This window comes from Corylus avellana, chromosome 6 (assembly GCF_965113065.1).
Source record: "Corylus avellana chromosome 6, dhCorAvel1.hap1.2, whole genome shotgun sequence".
NCBI lineage: Eukaryota > Viridiplantae > Streptophyta > Magnoliopsida > Fagales > Betulaceae > Corylus > Corylus avellana.
In genome coordinates, this window is record NC_142495.1 from 16,111,097 (window position 1) to 16,132,486 (window position 21,390).

At 41.2% G+C, this 21,390-nt stretch overlaps 1 protein-coding gene across 1 annotated transcript in view; it reads left to right on the top strand.

Moving 5' to 3' along the window:
- LOC132186800 (Cation efflux family protein) overlaps nucleotides 1-19,904 on the top strand; it is a 39,841-nt gene extending 19,937 nt beyond the window's left edge. The window contains exons 8-13 of the mRNA XM_059600864.2: nucleotides 196-315; nucleotides 2,096-2,197; nucleotides 2,281-2,353; nucleotides 18,817-18,884; nucleotides 19,481-19,541; nucleotides 19,621-19,904. Coding sequence (XP_059456847.1) covers nucleotides 196-315; nucleotides 2,096-2,197; nucleotides 2,281-2,353; nucleotides 18,817-18,884; nucleotides 19,481-19,541; nucleotides 19,621-19,745 — 549 coding nt within the window. The 3' untranslated portion in view covers nucleotides 19,746-19,904. The remainder of the gene's footprint in view (nucleotides 1-195; nucleotides 316-2,095; nucleotides 2,198-2,280; nucleotides 2,354-18,816; nucleotides 18,885-19,480; nucleotides 19,542-19,620) is intronic.
- The last annotated feature ends 1,486 nt before the right edge of the window (nucleotides 19,905-21,390 follow it).

Here is a 21,390-nt window from a genome sequence, read left to right on the forward strand (position 1 = left end):
ACATGTTTTCAACCTTCTTGTTATCCTTCAGCTGTCTATGCTGATATGCACATGTTGTCCTTGGTGCAACTATTGTTTAAAAAAATAGAAATGATTTGCAGTGATTAGTCTACCTATCATATTATTCTTAATAAGTATTGTATAACATATATTGCTCAAACTATATTATGTTCCTTAATGATTTCAAATGTGCAGGATGGTGCTGCAGTTACTGGTCTTGTCATTGCCGGAGCATCGTTGGTTGCAGTGAATAGCACAGGGAATGCAATTTATGACCCTATAGGTTCAATAGTTGTTGGAAATCTACTTGGAATGGTATGTGATGTATCTTTCTCATCAAAATTTATGCATAATGTTTTTGAGGATAACTTCTTATTGTCCTCAAGCCCTAGGTATTTTTGTTTACCTACTAGCTTGAATTGGTTTTGGGTACATGTAGCCTCTAGTTGAAAGGTTGTTCAAGCTCTACCCTTTCTTGATAGGTAATATCAATATAAGAAGCGTACCCATGTACACAAGAAGTATACAATAAAACCCATGTATACAAAAGCTTTTAAGCTGAAAATGAAGCACATAAGTTTAAGAATTCCACAAGCGTTGAAGCTTGCGACGAATGTCACGTTGCACTCCATGAGAACAGCGTTTGGAGCACCGTTTTCTTCAACTCTATGAGTCCAAGTTGACGGTCTTCAAAAATCTGTGCATTTCTTTCTCTCTATAAGATCCACATTACACACAGAGGAGCCATTCTCCAAATGTGCATAATTGTATGATTACCCATTTGACCTCTCCAACTTCCCAAAAATGCCTTCATCCTACCCGGCATCACCCACGTAACACCAAACATCTAAAAAACCATGTTCCATACCTCCATAGCAACCTCACAATGCAATAATAAATGGTCAATTGATTCACCACTATGCTTGCACATATAACATCACTCAGTCACTATAATGTTCTTCTTACGTAAATTGTCCAATGTTAAAATATTCCCGAGCACCGCCCTCCACACAAAAAAAACCACTCTCGAAGGAGCTTTACTCTTCCAAGGACCATCCTTCAGTGCCGAATTAACCCTTACCTGATAGTAAGACTTCACCTCAAAATTCTTTCTCTTCGAAGGCATCCAACAAGTTTTATCCACACCCCACCGTGCCTAATCTTTGCGTGTAATTGCTGCTGTCCACTATGTTCCAAGTTGGTGCTAATATATACAAGTGTTAGTGCTATAGATATGTTAATTTGTTGATATTGGGTGTAAAATTTAAGGCCAATGTTTGAGCCTCCTCCCCCAACCCCCACCCCAAAAGGGCCCTTTCTTGTTTGTGAAGTAAAAGAAAAAAAAAATTACCTTGATCTCGTGCCAAAATTTAATTAAGCAGTGGAAGTCAAATGCTTGGTTTCACTCACAAATGCATAAATTTAGTTCTTGGATAGAAAGCAAGAACGATTCACCATAGAAGAGAGTGAAAACAATTTAGAACACAACCTTAAGAGCCATATCCCTACACCACATATAATGCCGGACACTAACCTTGGAGCTAGTTCCCACCTCAAATCTGGTATGGCTAGAAAACTTCCCCCAACTCCTCCTATTATATTCTTTCATAGACTCGCCCCATATGCCCCAAGAGGCTCATTAGAACAACACCCACTCCAATACAACCCAAATCGACTGAAGAATACATCCCATAAGGCAATGACAACCTCACAATGGAGAAGAATATGGTTAACGGACTCCCCGTTCCTTTTACACATACAACAATTGTCAACCATGATGACAACACCTAATTGAGAGATGGTGCCTTTATGCCTTTCGAGGACAGTGAGAGGACTTTGAAGGAGCTCAAGTCGTTATTTTTTATACTTTGTATACTTGGACACCAGCTTTTATTTTTCCTTTAGTGATTAGTTATCATGATTTCCTTGCTCTCTTTTCTACTTTTAGTTGAATGTTTTTTCATGTATACTTCCTGTGTACCTGGGGTGCATTACGTTTTTTATGATCTCGATTACTTATATTAAAAAAAAAAAAGTGTCACAATTATGTAATTGGTTTAAACGTTAGTGTAATTGAACTGAGCTTACCTTGCAGGTGGCTATCTTCCTCATCCAGAGGAATCGACATGCTTTAATCGGTAGAGCGATGGAAGACCATGACATGGAGAAGGTTTTGCATTTCCTGAGAAACGACCCGGTATCTCTTTACTAATGATTTTACTTAAATCACTTGGTTATGTTTGTGTTTCATGGGTTTGAAAAATGAAGTTTTTCTTGTAGGTTGTAGATGCTCTATATGATTGCAAAAGTGAGGTTATTGGGCCTGGATTCTTTAGATTTAAGGCTGAAATAGGTGACTATCCTGCCATATCCTATCCCTTCCTAAGTTTTAACGTTTTGCTCTTTAATCTGCATTTTGTTATTTTTTTTTTGGATAAGTAATTATGACATAAAAAGCGCAGAGGGGCGGAACCCAAATACACGGGAAGTATAAAAGAGAGCGCCTAAGAGGGAGAAAAATGAGAAAGGAAATCAGAGAAACTAATCCCTATAGGAGCTAGCCAAGCGGCCGTCCAGGAATACAAAGTAAAGAAGAAAAAATGAGTCAATTCTTCTATAGTCCTACTGGAGTTCTCAAAGCATCTAGCATTCATTTCATTCCAAATACACCACATAAGACACAGAGGGATCATCTTCCACACTACTGCGCTTCGAGAACGGCCTCCCGACCACCAGCAATCGAACAAGCCCCTCACCTCAAGGCATGACCCAATGCAACCCAAACTGATCAAAAATAGTATGCCAAAGAACACTTGCGATCCCGCAATGGAGAAGAAGATGATCGACTGACTCTCCATTCTTCTTGCACATACAACACCACTCCACTACCACTAGGTTCCTCTTCCGCAGGGTGTTGTGAGTCAAAATTTTGCCTAAGGCCGCGGTCCACCCGAAAAAAGCCACTTGCAAAGGCACCTTAGTACGCCAAATGCTCTTCCAAGGAAACACCTCATTGTCAAATTTGGACAAGGCCTTGAAGAGAGACTTAACCTCGAACTTGCCTTTCTTAGACGATGACCATCGAATACGATCTACAGAACCTGTGGATATCTTGCAAGAGTACAACCGATCTAAGAAAGAAGAAATCAAATCCATCTCCCAATCCTGTACGAGTCGCACAAAAATGACATTCCACTGGACAACCCCATTCCTCCAAATAAAGTTATCCTTCATCCAAGCTTCTTTATGTCTGGCGATGCTAAACAAGGACGGGAAAGCATGCTTCAAAGAGGAGTCCCCGCACCAAATATCATGCCAAAAACGAACTTTCGAACCCACCCCCACCTCAAAACAAATACCTTTGGCCAAAAAATTCCGACCTTGACGAATGTGCTTCCATAAGCCCACACCGTGGGAACCCGAAACCTCCTTTGTGCACCACCCACCATTCTGGTCTTCATATTTAGCTTTGATAACCTTATACCACAGAGCCTCACTCTCATTCGCATATCTCCAAAGCCATTTACCCAGGAGAGCTTAATTAAACTGATGCAACTTACGAATGTCAAGTCCACCGTACCCAAGGGGACGACAGACTTGATTCCAGTTTACAAGATGTAGCTTAGGCTCGTCTCCCATCCCTCCCCATAAGAAATCTCTTTGAACTTTCTCAAGTCTTTTAGCTACACTCATAGGAATCGGAAACAGAGACAAAAGGTAAGTCGGAAGATTAGAGAGTGTACTCTTAATGAGAGTTAAACAACCTCCTTTAGAGAGATACATTCTCTTCTAACCTGCCATTTGACACTCCATTTTTTCGATCACATCATTCCACATAACCGTATCCTTATACGCCACCCCAAGAGGGAGACCCAAATACTTCATAGGCAAATCGGCAACGCTACACCCAAGGATATTAGCTAAAACCCCTATGTTCTCCACCTCACCAATAGCCACAATTTTAGACTTTCCAAGATTCACTCTCAAACCCGAAACAACTTCAAAACATAAGAAAATGAGACGCACATACCGGATTTGCTCGATAGAAGCTTCACAAAAATCAAGGTGTCATCAGCAAATAAAGAGTGAGAGACCACTAACTCCGATAATACCCTATTTCCCACCGAGAATCCAGTCAAAAAGCCTTGGTCAACCGTCGCATTCACCATCTTACTCAATGCCTCCATAACAAGCACAAAAAGGTTTTTTTTTTTTTTTTGATAAGTAAAAGCCAGTTTTATTGAAAGCGTAAAGACACCCCAAAGTACACCGACAAGCACAAAAAGTAACGGAAAAAGAGGGTCCCCTTGCCGAATTCCCCTCGAGCTGTTGAAGAAGCCTTCCGGAGAACCATTCACAAGAATGGAAAATCTTACTGACGTAATACACCACTCTATTCACGCCCTCCACCTCTCACCAAAACCACACCTATGCAGCAAATACAACACAAAGTCCCAATTCACATGGTCGTAGGCCTTCTCCAAGTCTAATTTACAAAGAACACCTGGCACCCTTGACTTCATGCGACTATCCACACATTCATTTGCAATAAGAACCGAATCTAGGATTTGGTGACCCCCAATAAAAGCATTTTGAGAGTAGGATATGATCTTACCCAACACAGTTCTCAGCCTGTTGGCAAGAACCGTAGATACAATTTTGTACACCCCTCCCACCAAGCTAATGGGCTGAAAGTCCATCTCCACCGCATCCGCCTTTTTTGGAATCAAGGAAATAAAAGTTGCATTCAAGCTCTTCACCAACTGTTTTCTACGATGGAATTCGGCAAAAACCGCCATAACATCATGTTTATCAACACCCCAACAAGCTTGAAAAAAAGCCATGGAGAAGCCATCCGGACCCGGAGCCTTATCACCATCCATGCCTTTAACCACCTCCCAAACTTCCTTTTCCTTAAAATCTCTTTCTAACCACCTATTATCCTCCTCATTAATGGGCAAAAAAGGCTGGTTGTCCATTCTAGGCCGCCACGTACTTTGTTCCGAGTATAAGCTTTGATAATACTTCACAATGTGACCTTTTACCTCAGCTGAATCATCGGATAGGACGCCATTAATACGAAGCACTTCCACACGATTAAACCTGCGATGAGAGTTAGCCATCTTGTGAAAGAAACGAGTATTGCGGTCCCCCTCCTTGAGCCACAAAGCTCTCGATTTTTGGCGCCAATGAATTTCTTCACACAACAAGGTGTTCTCCAAATCTTTCACCATATCCGCCTTTCGAACCTTCTCCTCCTGGGCTAAGCCTCTTACCTCTTCCATCTCCTCCTGCATTTTGTTATCTTCACCAATGTTTCCAATATTCATATTGTTGAGGTGTCTGGCGTGTTAAAAGGTTGATGTTTGTTGATATCATCACATTGGTGATGTAATCAATAGGTTGTGGACAACTTATCAAAAAAAATCAATACTTTGTGGACATGGTGACATGTATATATAATTGAATATCATAGTTAAGGAGCATAGTGTGTTGGTTACTTGGTTGATTTCCATTAATTCTAGGGTTTGTAAAATGAGAGGCAAAGCATATCACCTTCTTCTCACTATTCAACTATATATATATATATATATATATATATATATATATATATATATCGGAAAACCAATATAATGGACCAGTAACTCTTTTGTGGTATACTTTATTTTTTTTTATGTTTTTTTGATAAATAAGTGATTCATTGAAAAGCACAGAGTGACATAACTCTAGTACATAGGAAGTATACAAAGAAAGTCCCCACTAAAAGCAGAAAGAGGAACATAAAGATAAAAATTGAGATAGTGGAAAATTGAGGCACACTAAAAGTGTCGGCCCAATGGAACATAGTTTGAATAAACAACTTTTTGAGCTCTTCCATTGACCTTTCTTGATCTTCAAAACATCTTCCATTCCGCTCTCCAAATAATCCACATTATGCACAGTGGTGCAATTCGTCATACCTCCTTAGCTGAAATATTGCCTCGCTGACCGCGCCAACAGGCTAACAATTCTACGACTCCTCCAGGCATGACCCATGTAACAGCAAAAAAAGAGAGAAAACCATACTCCATAAAGCTCGGGCCACTTCATAGTGAAGGAGAAAGATGGTTTATAGACTCGCCACTATGTTTGCACATACAACACCATCCCACCACAATGATACCTCTTTTATGCAAATTATTTAAGGTCAAAATTTTTTCAAGAGTTGCCATCCACACAAAGAAACTAATTCTCAATGGAACTTTAACTTTCCATATACTCCTCCACGGGAAAGAGGAAGCCACATCTGTCCCCGAAGATGAAAGCATACGTAAAAAAGACTTGACCTCAAAGATATGTCGTTTAGGAGTCCACCGCATGCAATCCGACACCCCCATGTGATTATGGAAAGCATATAACTTTCCAAAAAAGGCCATCAACCTCTACCTCCCAATCCTAGACCGCCCGTGAAAAAGGAACATTCCACTATATAACACCATTGGCTAGCTGCATATGAACCCTAACCCATGCCTCCTTATTACTCGCAATTCGGAAGAATGCAAGAAAAGCTTCCTTTACGGATTGATCCCCGCACCAAATATCGTGCCAAAATTTAATGTGGGAGCCATCTCCTACTCCAAAGCTAATAAATCTCGAGAAACCCTCTTCGAATATGTTTCCACACCCCAACTCCATAAGGGCCCTCCACCACCTTGGTACACCATCCACCGTTCATGCACCCATGCTTGACTTCTATAACCAACCTCCAATACGCTTCCCTTTCCGTTGCATATCGCCATAACCATTTACCCAATTAAGCGAGATTGAAAGTGCACAAGTTTCGAATTCCTAAACCACCATTTTGAATGTGAGAGCAAATTTGAGCCCATTTCACTAAATGGAACTTAGTCTCCTCATTTAGACCACCCCACAGGAAATCTCTTTGTAGCTTCTCCAATCTATTCGCCATACTCACAGGAATAGGAAATAAAGACAAGAAATACGTAGGGAGGTTGGACAAATTACTTTTTACGAAATGTGTTCTTGGGTCTGTTTGCTTATTAGTCACATAGAAGTTCCCCCTGTTTGCATCTATTTCATCATCTTGTTGGATGTTTTCCCCTTCAGCAAAAATATTGACCGTGCTAAAACAATTGGCTCGCTGTCCATTGGGGTCCAACACTTTGTAGGCTTCAGAGCTACCCCTGTCAGGTTTTCCCCCTTGTTCTCACTTCCAGGTTGCAGCACAAAACAACCACTATCCCAACGTCCGTTAGTGTCCAGTTCAGTGCACCGCTCCCCTATGTAGCCTTCCTCGCAATTTCTTGCCCAACTGCTCATCGACCAATTCTGTCACTGTTTTTCCCAAGCCTGACTTTTCCTCCATCTCCGGGCTACCATTGGCGACCTCGACAATCCATAGGTTTCCATTCTTGTGATCTTCCGTTTGCCCAATGTCCTGGTTGGCTTTGTCTAAATCATCTGGGCTGGTTATGGGACCTGCCGACATTGACGTTGGCTCCTCGTACTCACCGCCGACAGCTATCCAGCGCCATCGAGCTCACCTTGTCCTCCGCTACTGTTTGCAGAAGACCATCGCCAGTCCTCCTCTTTGCACAAATTGTCTGGGCGACTTGGTCTGGCCCATTTAAGCCAAGTTTCAGTTCCTGCAGCCTGCTCTGGCTGCTCTCCGACAGCTTCTCCGGCATTAGTTGTTCCTTCGCTAAGAGCTGCAAAAGACCATCGCCGATCCTCCTCTCTGCAAATATTGTCTGGGCGGCTTGGTATGGCTCATTGTTTTAGTTCTGGCGGTCTGCTCTGGCTGCTCTACAGCAACTTCTCTAGTGTCAATTGATTTTCCCGGTCAACTTTTTTTACACGCCAGCGGAACAGTCTCTTGGGTGCACTCCTACTGCGATAAGTTTGCTCGAACCGATGTATGGATTGGGCTCTATTTTCCACTTGGTCCAGTTTGGGCTGAATTTGATTTAGCCCATCCTCCTTATTATACACAGGTATCAGGTATCTCTGAGCCCACCTTTTCGTTTGTAACAAAGTCCATCTGCATGCTTTCCCCCCAAGTTCTTCAGCCCATCTCAATTTTGTGCATACAGCTGTCCATCTCCCTCTTTAAGGATATTAGTATCTCTTTCAACGGCTGAATATTTTCTTCCCAAGCGTGAGCAGACTGCATCTCTATATTTGTTATGGTGGGGAACTATATTTGGTATGGCACGATCACCAGGAGTAAACAATGACGCCTTGTCCTTCGCACTTTCTAGAATAAGCCTTGTCTCTTGTTCGCCGGCAGCCTGATTACCGGTGGTGAGTTCTCCAGCCACGTGAGAAGAATTTTCCTCCATAACAATGGCTGGAATCTTACCCACTTCGTTGGTTCTCTTCCCCATCACCACCTCTGCATATGATTCCCGGTTCTGTGCCCCCTGTGAACCCAACAGTACCTTCCCCATTGGCACCTCCCCCTGCTGCCCTACCAGTAGCTTCTCTGGCTGCCGTCCAACCGGTAGAATGACTGGGCATTGCTATTTGAAATACGTTTTCTAACAGCGTAATTGAACCATGCATACCACCCAGCCTTTTCGTCACTACCCTCGGTGATAATCACAAAACTTCTTCGCCCTTTACCTCCATATTCAGACAACTTCAAAAAATTTCCATAAGAATTGTTTCTTCTCTGCACCGCATATGCAAAGCTGACGAAGTGAAACGTCCTCCAATTCTCATGCACTGTTTCTCCTGTGGTCAGAAAATCCCATGCATTCACTAGCCAAAGCACGGTCGGCCACGCCATGATCACTGATCTTGAGACCCCTTTACTTCGTTCAGCTATTTGAATGCCTCCGTTCACGTCAGAACAAATGTCAAGCGATTTAGAATCCACGTAGAAAAAACCGAAGTAACCCATCGTTAATACTAGTGCCTAAAACAGAAGAACAAACACAACTACTTCCGGTTACAACTTGCTTCCGGTGACGACTAGAGATGACATCACTAGAGAGCCATTTCTCACTTCAACATGCATAGTGAGAATCCTCCCTAAAGCAACTGACCAAGCGAAGAAAGCCACTCTTCAAGGAACCTTACTCCGATGTGTGGTATACTTTATTACAAGAGTGGTTCCCTTGCCCATCTAGTGGCAGGTATTAGTCGTCCGATAAGGAAAATGTGGTACATAGGGTTTTTTTAACTTAGAAAAAAGTCCTTTGAATTCAGGTCAGAAGTGCGAGGGGGTGTTCGTTTGGCGGAAAAAAGTAAACGTGTTTCTCGGTCGGTGATGATGGCATGGCCGACAGCGTTCTAGTTCTTAATGTCATGGGACTTAATGTCACCTAACGAGAAGACAAAGGAGAAATGGAGGACCTTCCGGTTCGGTAACACCGTATTCGTGTTATAGAGGCGAAGTAATAACTATGGGAATTTCATGGAGCAATCAGAATATGGCGAGGGTGGAAGGAGAAGCTTTGTTATCATACTGGAGGGAGATGAAGGAATGGGCCGGAAGGAATGTCGTTTGCAGTTACTATGGCTGAAACAGCATTATGAAAAACAACGATAAGAAGGAACGCAAGCGGGTAAGGCTCCGGTAGAGACACATGTGGGAACGTAGTAAAAGGGGCGCAAGGAATCCATGGAAAGGTCTCTTACGCAGATGTGGTGATGTGTAAGGGGATGGAGGCTAAGCAGAGGATTCCAGCACTGGCCATCACACAAACACAAAATTTACTGGGCGGCGCTCAGCATGCCGGTGACCATGGTGTTGGGATGGGCAAGGAGACGCCCATTTAGGAAAGTGCTGAAGACAAGCTGACTGGAATCGCGCTCATGGACATTGGAAATAATGGGAAGATATTTTCGCAGCTATAATGGAAGGTAATATTATGGCAATTCAAAATATGCTGATTGGATTTAAGGAGGAAATAAACAGCTGTCTGAGAAGATTGAAGTGGGCGGGATATCTTCTTGGGCAGGACAGGAAATGGGCCTAGAGAACAACAAAATGAAAGACCAACAGGCAGAATGAAGATCAGCCCAAACCTATGGTCAAGAAGACTTATTTTCGAAGGAAACCACTGAAGTCAAAGCCACGTTGGCGTTTGAAAACCACTAAAGTCCTAGCAAGCAACACGTTAGCCATGTTCGGCAACACCTCTCCAGCCAGTGGAAAGAAGCTATTGCTGATAAGAATGACAGGGTCGCAAAGCTACTTCGCTCAACCAATCAAGGCAGACAAGGCCGATATGGCTAGTGGGCATTCTCGAAAGAGTAGTGACCTATCTCGCAACGTTGACCCGGCCGATAGTCAGAAGATGTTACCGATAAGGCAGACAGGGCCACTAAGTTGCCCCACTCAACCAGATGAGGCAGACAAGGCTGATTTGGCCTGTGGGCAATCTCTGAAGGGTGGCGAGGGGGAGCCACCGCTGCTAGTTGTGGTTGTGGTCAGAAGCAGTGGGCATTTTCTCTCAAAGCCGGCCAGTCACCTAGTCACCCTTGCGGGTTCAGACAAGGCCGACCAGATTATTGGGTAGACAAGGGAGATGAATGAGGGAGCTCAATGGATCAGTGCGGTGGATGTCGGTAGCTTGGAGGTGAAGGAGATTCCAAGCTTGGGCAGAACAGTAACAGAGGAGGACAAAGACCAGATTAAGCAAGCTGCGAAGGAGGCTGCATAGGAGAGCATCTGTTTGGGTAAGGGGCTAAAGCGAACAGAGGCAACACTGGTTCCGTCAAGGCGTTGGTGGACTCCAATGGACAGTGAGCCAATTGTCTTAAACCGGTCAGTGCTGTTTGTCGAAGGGGAAAACAATAAATATGCTGATGCAATGGATTTAAATGGGGGAGCTGCTGTGTGGATGGTCAGCAAACTGAAGATGTGTGTGATCACAACACAAATTCTGTCACTGGTAACTCTGTTCCTAAAGACAAGAAGCTCACTAGCATGGAATTGATACATTTTTGTGATGAAAGTGGTGGATTGTGAGCCTCTGATGGTACAAATCGGGAACATGTTGGAGGTTGATGAGGTGAATAAGAAAGAGGCTTGTGAATGGGTTGTGAAAAGAGTGAAAGGTTTTTGCCATGTAGTTGGGTTGTCACTTGAAGGGCACAAGGAAGAAATGATGGCGTTGTTTAGAGCAATTGAAGCTGATCGAACGAACAAAACAAGTCCTCCGGTGGCTGGCATAGTAGTGGAACCTACACCAACAAACTTCAAAGGTAAACGAGAGTTGCAACATTTGTCATGTTCTATTAATTATGATGGCAAGAAAGGGACTACAACCATGGTCAATGGAAAAGGGTGGGGCTCAACAGTTGTTTAATGAAGCCAAAAATTTTATCTTGGATTGTAAGGGGGCTGAATTTGGAGGAAAAACGAATGAAGATTAAGGGCCTTATAGGGGAGTGGAAAGTGGATATTGTGTGCTTACAAGAAACTAAATTGTAGCATGTTCCTAGGGAGATAGCAAGGAGCTTGTGGGGTTGCTCTCATATGGATTGGTGTTATTTAGGGTCACAAGGAGCTTCCGGAGATATTTTGCTTATGTGGGATAGAAGGGTGGTGGAAAAGTTGGAGGTTTGTGTGGGGCGTTTTATCATTGCGTGTTTTTTTCAAAGTGTCAGTGATAACTTTGAATGGGCATTCGCAGGTGTGTATGGTCCTAATAATGATAATGATAGGCAACTATTGTGGGATGAATTTGTCGGCATCATGAGTTGGTGGGAAGTGCCTTGGTGCATTGGTGGAGACTTTAATGCCATTAGATATCCGAGTGAAAGGGTAAGTGCTACGCGATATGCCACGCCTATGGCAGAATTCTCTAGTTTCATTTTTGATCAAGGCCTGATGGACGTCCCTTTGGTTGGTGGGCAATACACTTGGTCAAATAACAATAGCTGGTCTAGAATTGACAGATTTTTATTATCTCCTGAATGGGAAGAGAAGTTTCCTGATGTGGTTCAATGAAGACTCCCTTGTCTCTTGTCGGATCACTCTCCTATCTTACTTGATGATGGAGAAAGGAAAAGAAGAGGAGGATACTTCAAGTTTGAGAATATGTGGTTCAAATTTGAGGGGTTTGTGGATCAGGTGAAAATCTAGTGGCAATCCTATCAATTTAATGGGAGTTCCAGCTATGTGCTAGCATGCAAACTAAAAGCTTTGAAAGTTGATCTGTGACAATGGAATAATGAGGTTTTTGGGCATGTCGTGAAAAGGAAGATGATGTTACTGGATGATATCAGGGAGCTTGATATCAGTGGGGAAGCCTGATGGTTGAACGAGGAGGAAATGAGTAGCAAAGATGAGTTATTTTTGGAGTTAGAGAGATTGTTGTTGTGTGAGGAGATAAGCTAGTGGCAGATATCTCGAGCTCTATGGTTAAGGGAGGGGGATAAGAATACCAAATTTTTTCATAGGGTGGCAAACTCAAACAAAAGAAACAATGTCATTGAGTCTTTAATTATCAACGGTTCTTTATCTTTGGAGGCCACTGACATCAAGGCACACATTGTTCAATTCTATACCCAATTGTTTACTGAAAGCTATAGTAGGAGGCCGACACTGGATGGTTTATCCTTTCAGTCTATTGGAAGTGAGGAGGTTTTGTGGTTAGAAAGGGACTTCGAAGAAAATGAGGTGATAGAGGTAGTTAAGGAGCTACAAGGAGACAAATCACCGGGCCTGATGGCTTTTCATTGGGTTTTGTGCAAACATGTTGGGAAGTGATTAAAGAAGATATAATGGCTGTTTTCAAAGATTTCCACAGCAAGGGGAGGTTTCAGAAAAGTCTACATGCCACATTCATCGCACTTATTCCAAAAAAAGCAGGGGCAGAGGAGTTAAAGGACTATCGACCTATTAGTTTGGTGGGAATTGTGTACAAATTGATTTCTAAAGTGCTAGTAAATCGGTTGAAAAATGTGTTATTGAAGATAATATCGAAGTCAAATGTGTATATTAAGGGGAGACAGATTCTAGATTCGATTTTGATAAGCCAATGAATGCATTTATAGCAGGCTTAGATCTAGAATATCCGGTTTGTTATGTAAATTGGACTTAGAAAAGGCGTATGATCATGTGAATTGGGAGTTTTTGCTATTCGTATTGCAACGAAGTGGGTTTGGGGAAAAATGGAGGAATTGGATAGCGTTTTGCATTTCTATAGTCTGATATTCAATTTTGGTTAATGAAATTGCGCCCTAAATTTGAGGTTACTCGCTCAAATTTAATGAACCAGGATCCTTCTCCATCTTTAGGTGTTTGTTTTAGAGAATTACTTCGCGAGGAGCAGCGTCTTTTCACACAGGCTACGTTCCAGCAAGATTCCAACCCGAATCCAGTAGCCTATGCAGCCTATGGGAAAGGGAAGGGTAAGGATATGCACAAGGTCCAGTGTTTTAGCTGCAAGGAGTATGGTCATATTGCCGCCAACTGTGCAAAGAAATCTTGCAACTATTGTAAGAAACCGGGCCACTTTATTAGAGAATGTCCTACTCAACCTCAGAATCGTCAAGCTACCGCCTATCAGGCTGCAGTGAACACCTCTTCTGCTCTAGTAATGTCCTCAGCTTCTTCTTCTGCGGCTAGATCAGCTATTCTTACTCCTGAAATGGTCCAGCAGATGATTATGTCAGCCCTTTCCACCTTAGGGCTCCAAGGTAATGGTACTAGTTTGTCTAAATCTTGGCTTATTGATTCTACTGAATCTAATCGTATGACCAGATCGTCTGATACTCTTTGCAATGTTCATCCATATCATGGTTCATCCCATATTCAAGTAACTAATGGGAGTCATTTAGCTATTAATGAAATAGGAGATACCAATTCTTCATTCAAAGATGTTTATGTATCTCCTGGACTTTCTAATAGTCTTATTTCAGTTGGCCAGTTAGTTGAAAAAAACTATGATGTCCATTTCTCTCGTGATGGTTGTCTTGTGTAGAATCAGGTGTCGAGGAAGATACTCGCAAAGGGGCCTAAAGTTGGCAGACTATTTCCACTACACTTTTCAATTCCTAGTTGTTTATCTTTGGCTTGTACGACAATTAACACTCCGAACGAAGTATGACACAAACGTTTGGGTCATCCGAACTCTGTTATTCTGTCTCTTATGTTAAATTCTGGTTTGTTAGGCAATAAAGAACGTGTTTCTAAAAATTTGTCATTTGACTATTCTATATGCAAACTTGGTAAGAGTAAGACTCTTTCGTTTTCTTCTCATGGTAGTTGTGCTGCAAAATGCTTTGATATTGTGCATAGTGGTGTATGGGGCATTTCTCCTGTAATTTCTCATGCTCGATATAAATATTTTATGACATTCATAGATGATTTCAGTCGGTATACGTGGGTCTATTTTCTTCGGGCCAAATCTGAGGTCCTGTCTGTTTTTCAGACCTTTGTAGCATATATTGTGAACCAATTTTCTACAGGTATTAAGATTTTGAGGTCTGATTCTGGTGGAGAATACATGTCTCACGAGTTTCATGATTTCTTACACCACAAAGGAATTATCTCTCAGTGCTCGTGTCCTTATACTCCTCAGCAAAATGGGGTGGTGGAACGAAAGAACCGACATCCCTTGGACATTGTTCACACCTTATTGCTTGAGTCCTTTGTTCCTCCTAAATTCTAGGTTGAGGCATTATCTACTGCAGTTTACTTAATTAATAGACTGCCCTCTCAGGTCTTGAATTTTGATTCTCCTTATTATCGATTGCATCATCAACATCCTAGCTATCTTAATTTGCATAATTTTGGATGTGATTGTTTTGTTCGTTTACCTCCTTATGAACGTCACAAACTTTCTGCTCAGTTTGTTAAATGTGCGTTTATGGGTTATAGTATGTCTCACAAAGGTTATGTTTGCTATGATCCTTGTTCTAACAAATTTTGTATATCTCGTAATGTTGATTTCTTTGAGAATCAATGTTTCTTTTCTACACGTTGCGTCATTACCTGAGATTAGTATTCTACCTTGTTTTGATGAATTGCCTACTCTGCCTGAACGGTTCAAACCTGGAATTGTGTATACTCGACGTCTACCGACTTTGCCCCTTCCTGAGACTGACCCTTCATCTGAAACTATTCCGACAACTTCTCCTCAGATTGACCTTCCATCTGAGACAGTTCCCGAGTCTAGTCCTTGACGATCTGCCCGAGTACCACGCCCTCCTGATCGGTATGGTTCTTCCCACACTTCTTTTAATGCTACTTTGTCTTCTATTTCCATCCCTACATGCTTTTCCAAGGCTGTTAAATATGAATGTTGGTGGAAAGCGATGGATGAGGAACTTTGGGCTCTCCAGGACAATCATACATGGGACGTGGTTCCTTGCCCCTCTAATGTTAAAGCCATCGGTTGTAAATGAGTTTACTCGATTAAGCTTTGCCGTAATGGGACTCTGGATCGGTATAAGGCACGATTAGTTGCTCTTGGGAACAAGCAAGAATATGGGGTGGACTATGAGGAGACATTTGCATCGGTAGCGAAGATGACCACAGTGCGTACGGGTATTTCTATTGCCGCCTCCCAAGGCTGGCCACTTCACTAGATGGACGTCAAAAATGCTTTTCTTCATGGTGATCTCAAAGAGGATATTTATATGACTCCTCCTCCGGGTTTGTTTTCTTCTCCATCTGCCGCTGTGTGTAAGTTAAAGCGGTCTCTCTATGGCTTAAAACAGGCTCCCCGAGCATGGTTTGAAAAATTCAGGTCTACGCTGCTTCGCTTCTCCTTTGTCCAAAGCCAATATGACTCCTCTTTGTTCCTTTGCAAGACTCCGACTGGTCTCGTTCTTTTACCTGTGTATGTGGATGATATTGTCATTACTGGCACTGACTCCAGTTTGATTGGTCATCTCAAGCAGAATCTTCAGGCTTCTTTTTACATGAATGACCTTTGTCCGCTTACGTATTTTTTGGGGTTGGAGGTGCACAGCGATTCTTCAGGTATATTCTTAAATCAACATAAATACACCCAGGACTTGATTAGTCTAGCTGGTCTTCAGGATTCTTCTTCGGTGGATACCCCTATGGAGGTTAATGTGAAATATCGAAGTGAGGAGGGTGATCTTCTTTTTGATCCGATGGTGTTCCGACAGTTGGTAGGCAACTTGAACTATTTGACTATTACTCGGCCTGATATTTCCTTCGCTATCCTGCAAGTTAGCGAGTTTATGCAAACTCCACGCCATCTTCATTTAGCTGCGGTTCGCCGTATCATTCGCTATCTTCGGGGGTCATCTGGCTGTGGGTTGTTCTTTCCAACCAGCTCTCCTCTTCGCCTTGTTGCTTATAGTGATGCGGATTGGGCCGGATGTCCTGATACTCGGCGGTTTGTCACAGGTTGGTGCATGTTTCTTGGTGATTCTTTGATTTCTTGGAAGACTAAGAAACAAGCTCGCATTTCTAAATCATCTACTGAATCCGAATATCAGACAATGTCTGCTGCTTGTTCTGAGATTGTCTGGCTTCGTGGGCTTCTAGCTGAGCTTGGTTTTTCTCAATCTGATTTTACTCCTCTTCATGTTGATAATACTAGTGCCATTCAAATAGCTGCTAATCCTGTTTACCGTGAACGTACGAAGCATATTGAGTTATATATATATATATATATATATAGCCATAATTAGTCTCTCTAGTTATGGCATATTTTTGTATTATAGCTATAGTATCTTGTAATTAATAGGTAGATTTTAGTTGCCTTATTTGTTCTCTTAGATTGTTGTAATCGTTGAGATACAGCTTGTAATTAGTTAGACAATTTCTATATAATATGAGAAACCCTCACATTGAGAGGCATTCAATACAATTGACAAATATTTGTTGCCATGAATAGACATAACAGGAGAAGGACGCCAAACATGAGTAAACTAAATCTAAAGCATTACAAGCTTTTAGAAGTTAAGAAGAAAAAGGTAGTTGGTGTCCTTTGTCAAGTTGACATGCAAAACAAGGGACACATTCTTTATTTGGGTAGACTAGAAGGTTGAACTTAGAGAGGACATGCTGCACGGTGCGAAAAGTTGGATGACCAAGGCGCCTGTGCCAATGATGAGCTATAGTTCGTTCACCAACAAGGGCTTGACTTATTTGTGGAGAAGAGGTGGAAGGATGCAGTTCGTAAAGGCTATTGTTAAGTGGACCGCAATGGAGTGGAGTCCCGGATTGATAGTCCTTAATCACAAAAAAAAAAAGATGAGTGAAACTCAAAGAAATCACTATTATCCCAGGCAACTTTGCTTACGGAGAGCAGGGTTTTACAGATATCAGGAACATTGAGTAATTGTCTAAGAAGGTATTAACGACATGAAAGAGCAATAGTTGCAGAACCAATATGGGATATAGATAAACCTAACCCATTGCCTACACGGATGTGCTTTGTTCCAGAGTACTCTTCTGCAGCCAAGTTGAGATTGGACATCTCATTGGTGAGATGGCGTGTGGCTCTAGTGTCAGGATACCAATTCTCATTAGTGGACAGGCTGGGAGATGAGTAAAGAGCCTAAGGTTGGGCATGAGATTCATCTTGATAGTTTTGATCAAAACAGTAGTAGCACCAGATAGCAACATGGCCAATTTTCCCACACAGCTGACAGACACCAGATAGCAACATGGCCAATTTTCCCACACAGCTGACAGAAAGACCGAGAGGAAGAGGAGGAAAGTATGATCCTTGACCACGACCATTGGAGAAGTGCCCACGGCCACAGTTGTTGCCTTACTGACCACAAAAGATGAGGGGCAGTCTGGCCCTTTAAAATTTTTTATTTTTTGTTTTTAAATTTAGGGTTAAAAATGTAATTTTATAATAGATTGAGTCCGTAGCCAATCCATCCCACATGTCAATTAACAATTGGTTGTAACGTAGATCCACGTGTGCATCTAACGGTTTCTGTAATGCTACACTTCCACTTCTTTACACAATTTTTTCACACCCATAGGTAGCTTTTAAAACTACCATTGGATTAAAATCCAATAAAGATTCATCTCATATTCAATAGTGGTTTTAAAAGTCACTTATGGGTGAAAAAATTGTGTAAAGAAGTGGGAGTAAGTGTAGCGTTATTCTCTATCAAATAGTTGACGACACAAATCATTTTGAATAGATAACTTATTGTAAGGATCTTTAAGATATTTTTGATACTTTTTCCCCATGGAGTAGCTTAATCGGCTAAGTACCATGCCTCATGAAATGGATGTCATTAGTTCGAATCTTCTCTTCCCTTCCTTTCCTCCCCAACTCTTCATTGGGAACAAAAAATTACTGGCCAAAAAAAAAGAGATATTTTTGATACCTTACGGATCGGTTTGGTACAACTGCAAACCCTAGAGACTAAATAAGTCATTTTCCAAGAAGAAAAAGTTTAAACCCTTGCCCAGTGCACCACGTCAGATGATGGACTTGGATGACGAGTTGATAAAAAAAAAGTTTAAACCCAAGCCCACCCCCATTGCTTATGCTAGAGTTTGGGGGTGGGCTTGGGCCTTTCACATAATTGGCTTCATCTACTCTCTTTCCTCTTATTATATAGCCCAAAAAAAAATCCATTTCTATTGTGCTTCACCTTTTTTGGATAAGAAATAAATGAAATAGGATAAATATATTTGTATCATAATTATTTCTGGACTTCAATAGACTAGCACATGAATTGCAGTTAATCTCGGTCTGCTCTTTCTTTTGAAATTTTGAATCAATCCATTCTTTCTTGCCCTACCATCTGTCTGGCCACTTATTTTGAATCTCTCAACTGGTGTAACGGTATTATTATTGGGATAACAATGTAATTTGATGGTGGCTTGCTGGTATGTGACAGATTTCAATGGAGTGAGGGTAGTGCAAAATTATCTAAGTAGGACTGGACGTGAAGAGTGGGCTGGACTGGTAATCATCTTAACCTGGGATTGTTCATCATCTGTTGACTTTTCTTTATCTGTAGTTCCATTGAATGGGTTTGTAAGTATGATAGAAGCTACCGTAAAATTCATTGCCATAGTAATTCCTAGACTATCTTCTTTATGTTTGCATGAATCGAATGTGGATATAAGTTGATCTTGCCAAATCATATTATTCAAGCTAACTTCTTCAGGTTTGAATTGGAATGCATGCTATGATTATTACCACTCTTCATCATCATTATTCATGCATTGAGATTATTAGTACACTTAATTAGGTTCCTGGCTGCAGTTTCAGGTTCATGTCTAATCATGGAGGGTAAACATTGTTGGAATCAGTTTGATTTCATCATAACTTTTGACATAAACATTATTGGACATATTTGCAAGTGATTAGTCATGAGGAATATTGTCTATTAACAGATGCTCCTTGACCCAAGTAATTTTTTGTTGATTAATGGTGGAAATTATCTGCCTACCTTTTGGGGCAAGCAACACCCCCCCTTCCCTTCCTCTTCCTTCTCCCCCTCTTTTTTGTCTCTGCATGTGTTACCATGCATAGCTGACTTGGACTTGATGGGACAGTTTCGTGACGCGGCAAAGGACAAGGATGAAAATGCACTGCTCAAGATCATGTCAAATTATGGTATGCATTGTAATGAGGAATATACATACTTGTTTAAGTTGTAATTACAAGATGCTAATAACTTTGGTTCTCATCACAGGTGAGGAAGTTGTTACAGCTTTAGGAAGTGAAGTGGATAGGCTAGAAAAGGAGATCCAGGAGCTCGTTCCGGGTATTCGGCATGTCGATATTGAAGCTCACAATCCAACAGGACCATCCCCGTGATCCACATTTTTATACCTTCACTCTATTCTTTTGTGATTCTCAACAATTTTAATATATCATCTATCAAGGGACACCCTAGCAATGATATAATCCAGGATTGCCAATAGGACGGATAAACGCTTCTTATAAAGAATGCATGAACAGCTGTAATAGAGGATTTTTTTTTCTTTCTTTCTTTCTTTCTTTTTTTTTTTATTCTTTGCAGCTAAATTGGCATTTGTACAGTGTTTTGGCGGAGACATTTCTGCAGTACTTGTAATTATTTAGATGAGGATTGTATTTGCACAGCATTAAAGAATTTTTTTTGTTCATAAAGTAGGGGGAAGGATCCTCCTTTTCAGTATCTAACCAAAAGTCAAGATCTACTCTCTAGCCACAAATATTCTCCCAAAATCTTCCCCCCACACCCACCTATTCTCAGGTGTTGATTTCTGTGGTTTTGATTGTGGCTAACCAAGTGTTAGTAGGGTTTAAAAAGGTAGGGTAGGCACGCAAGGCATAAGTTTTGGGCTTTGGATAAATTGACTTGTTCTATCTACGGATTCATTTAGTATACATAGATAGCTGTGTCAATGATTGCATTTTCTTGCAGCACTTAAAAGCCATCAGTTTCTATTTTGATGTGTTTTTATATAGGATTGTATCATTCTGGTTTACCTTTCTTCTTCTTCTTCCTTTCCGTTTTTATTATGATCAGCTTGGGCTGCTATATATTCTTGTAACCAATATAGGATTTAATTGTCCTAAATCTGGTCAAAAAGTGCTTGAATATTTGCAGCTCGCATTTGGGATAATTCACTTTAAAAAAAGAAAGAAAGAAAGTTGAGTGTGTTTTGTATATACGAGGTGAATAGTGAATGCATTCAATCAATTCTGTATCGACCATTCATCTAATGCCAAAACCACTGATTCATTTAGCTCCTACAATCTCAGTACTCACTCCCCCCCCTGTGGCTGCTGAGGGTGAGAGACAGAAAGAGGAAAGCCCATAGAGAGGGAGCAGTACAGTTTATATAGTATGTTAGTTTTGTCTCTTTTCCTTTTCACACGGTGTGAACTAAAATAATTGAACCATTTTTTTCCTTTCTTTTGGTTAATCCATGTTTAACCATAATATAAAATCATCAGCTTTTACTCTTCTAGAAAAAGGATGGCATCCCAGATATGTAAACTAGGGTTAAATACAAAAGTGATCCATGTGCTCTTGGTGCGTATTAAATCAGTCATTGGGTTTTTATAAGTGATAAAATTAGTCATCATACTTTCGGGCAGGTTAAAATCAATCTTTTTGTCTATTTTTTTTTTATTGGGCCATTTGCCACATGTTAAGAAAAAACCAATTAGTCCAATCATGTTGCATCATGTGTACCATCTCCACAGATATAATCAATGCTCGACAATCATTAAATATTGCTAAATCAGTTCTCCATCTAGTCTTCTGGCTCCACTTCAATCTTGCCGCATCACCAGCAACAAAATCACACTTGGCCCATCATCAAATCGAGGATTTTCTTCCGCATCTAATCCACTGTTGTTCCCCTTGCATCACCATTCTTCTTTTATAACAAAAAATGGTCCAAGAAAAAATAGTCCATTAATGGAAGTATATAGAATGATTGATCTTACACTACTAGAAAGCACAATG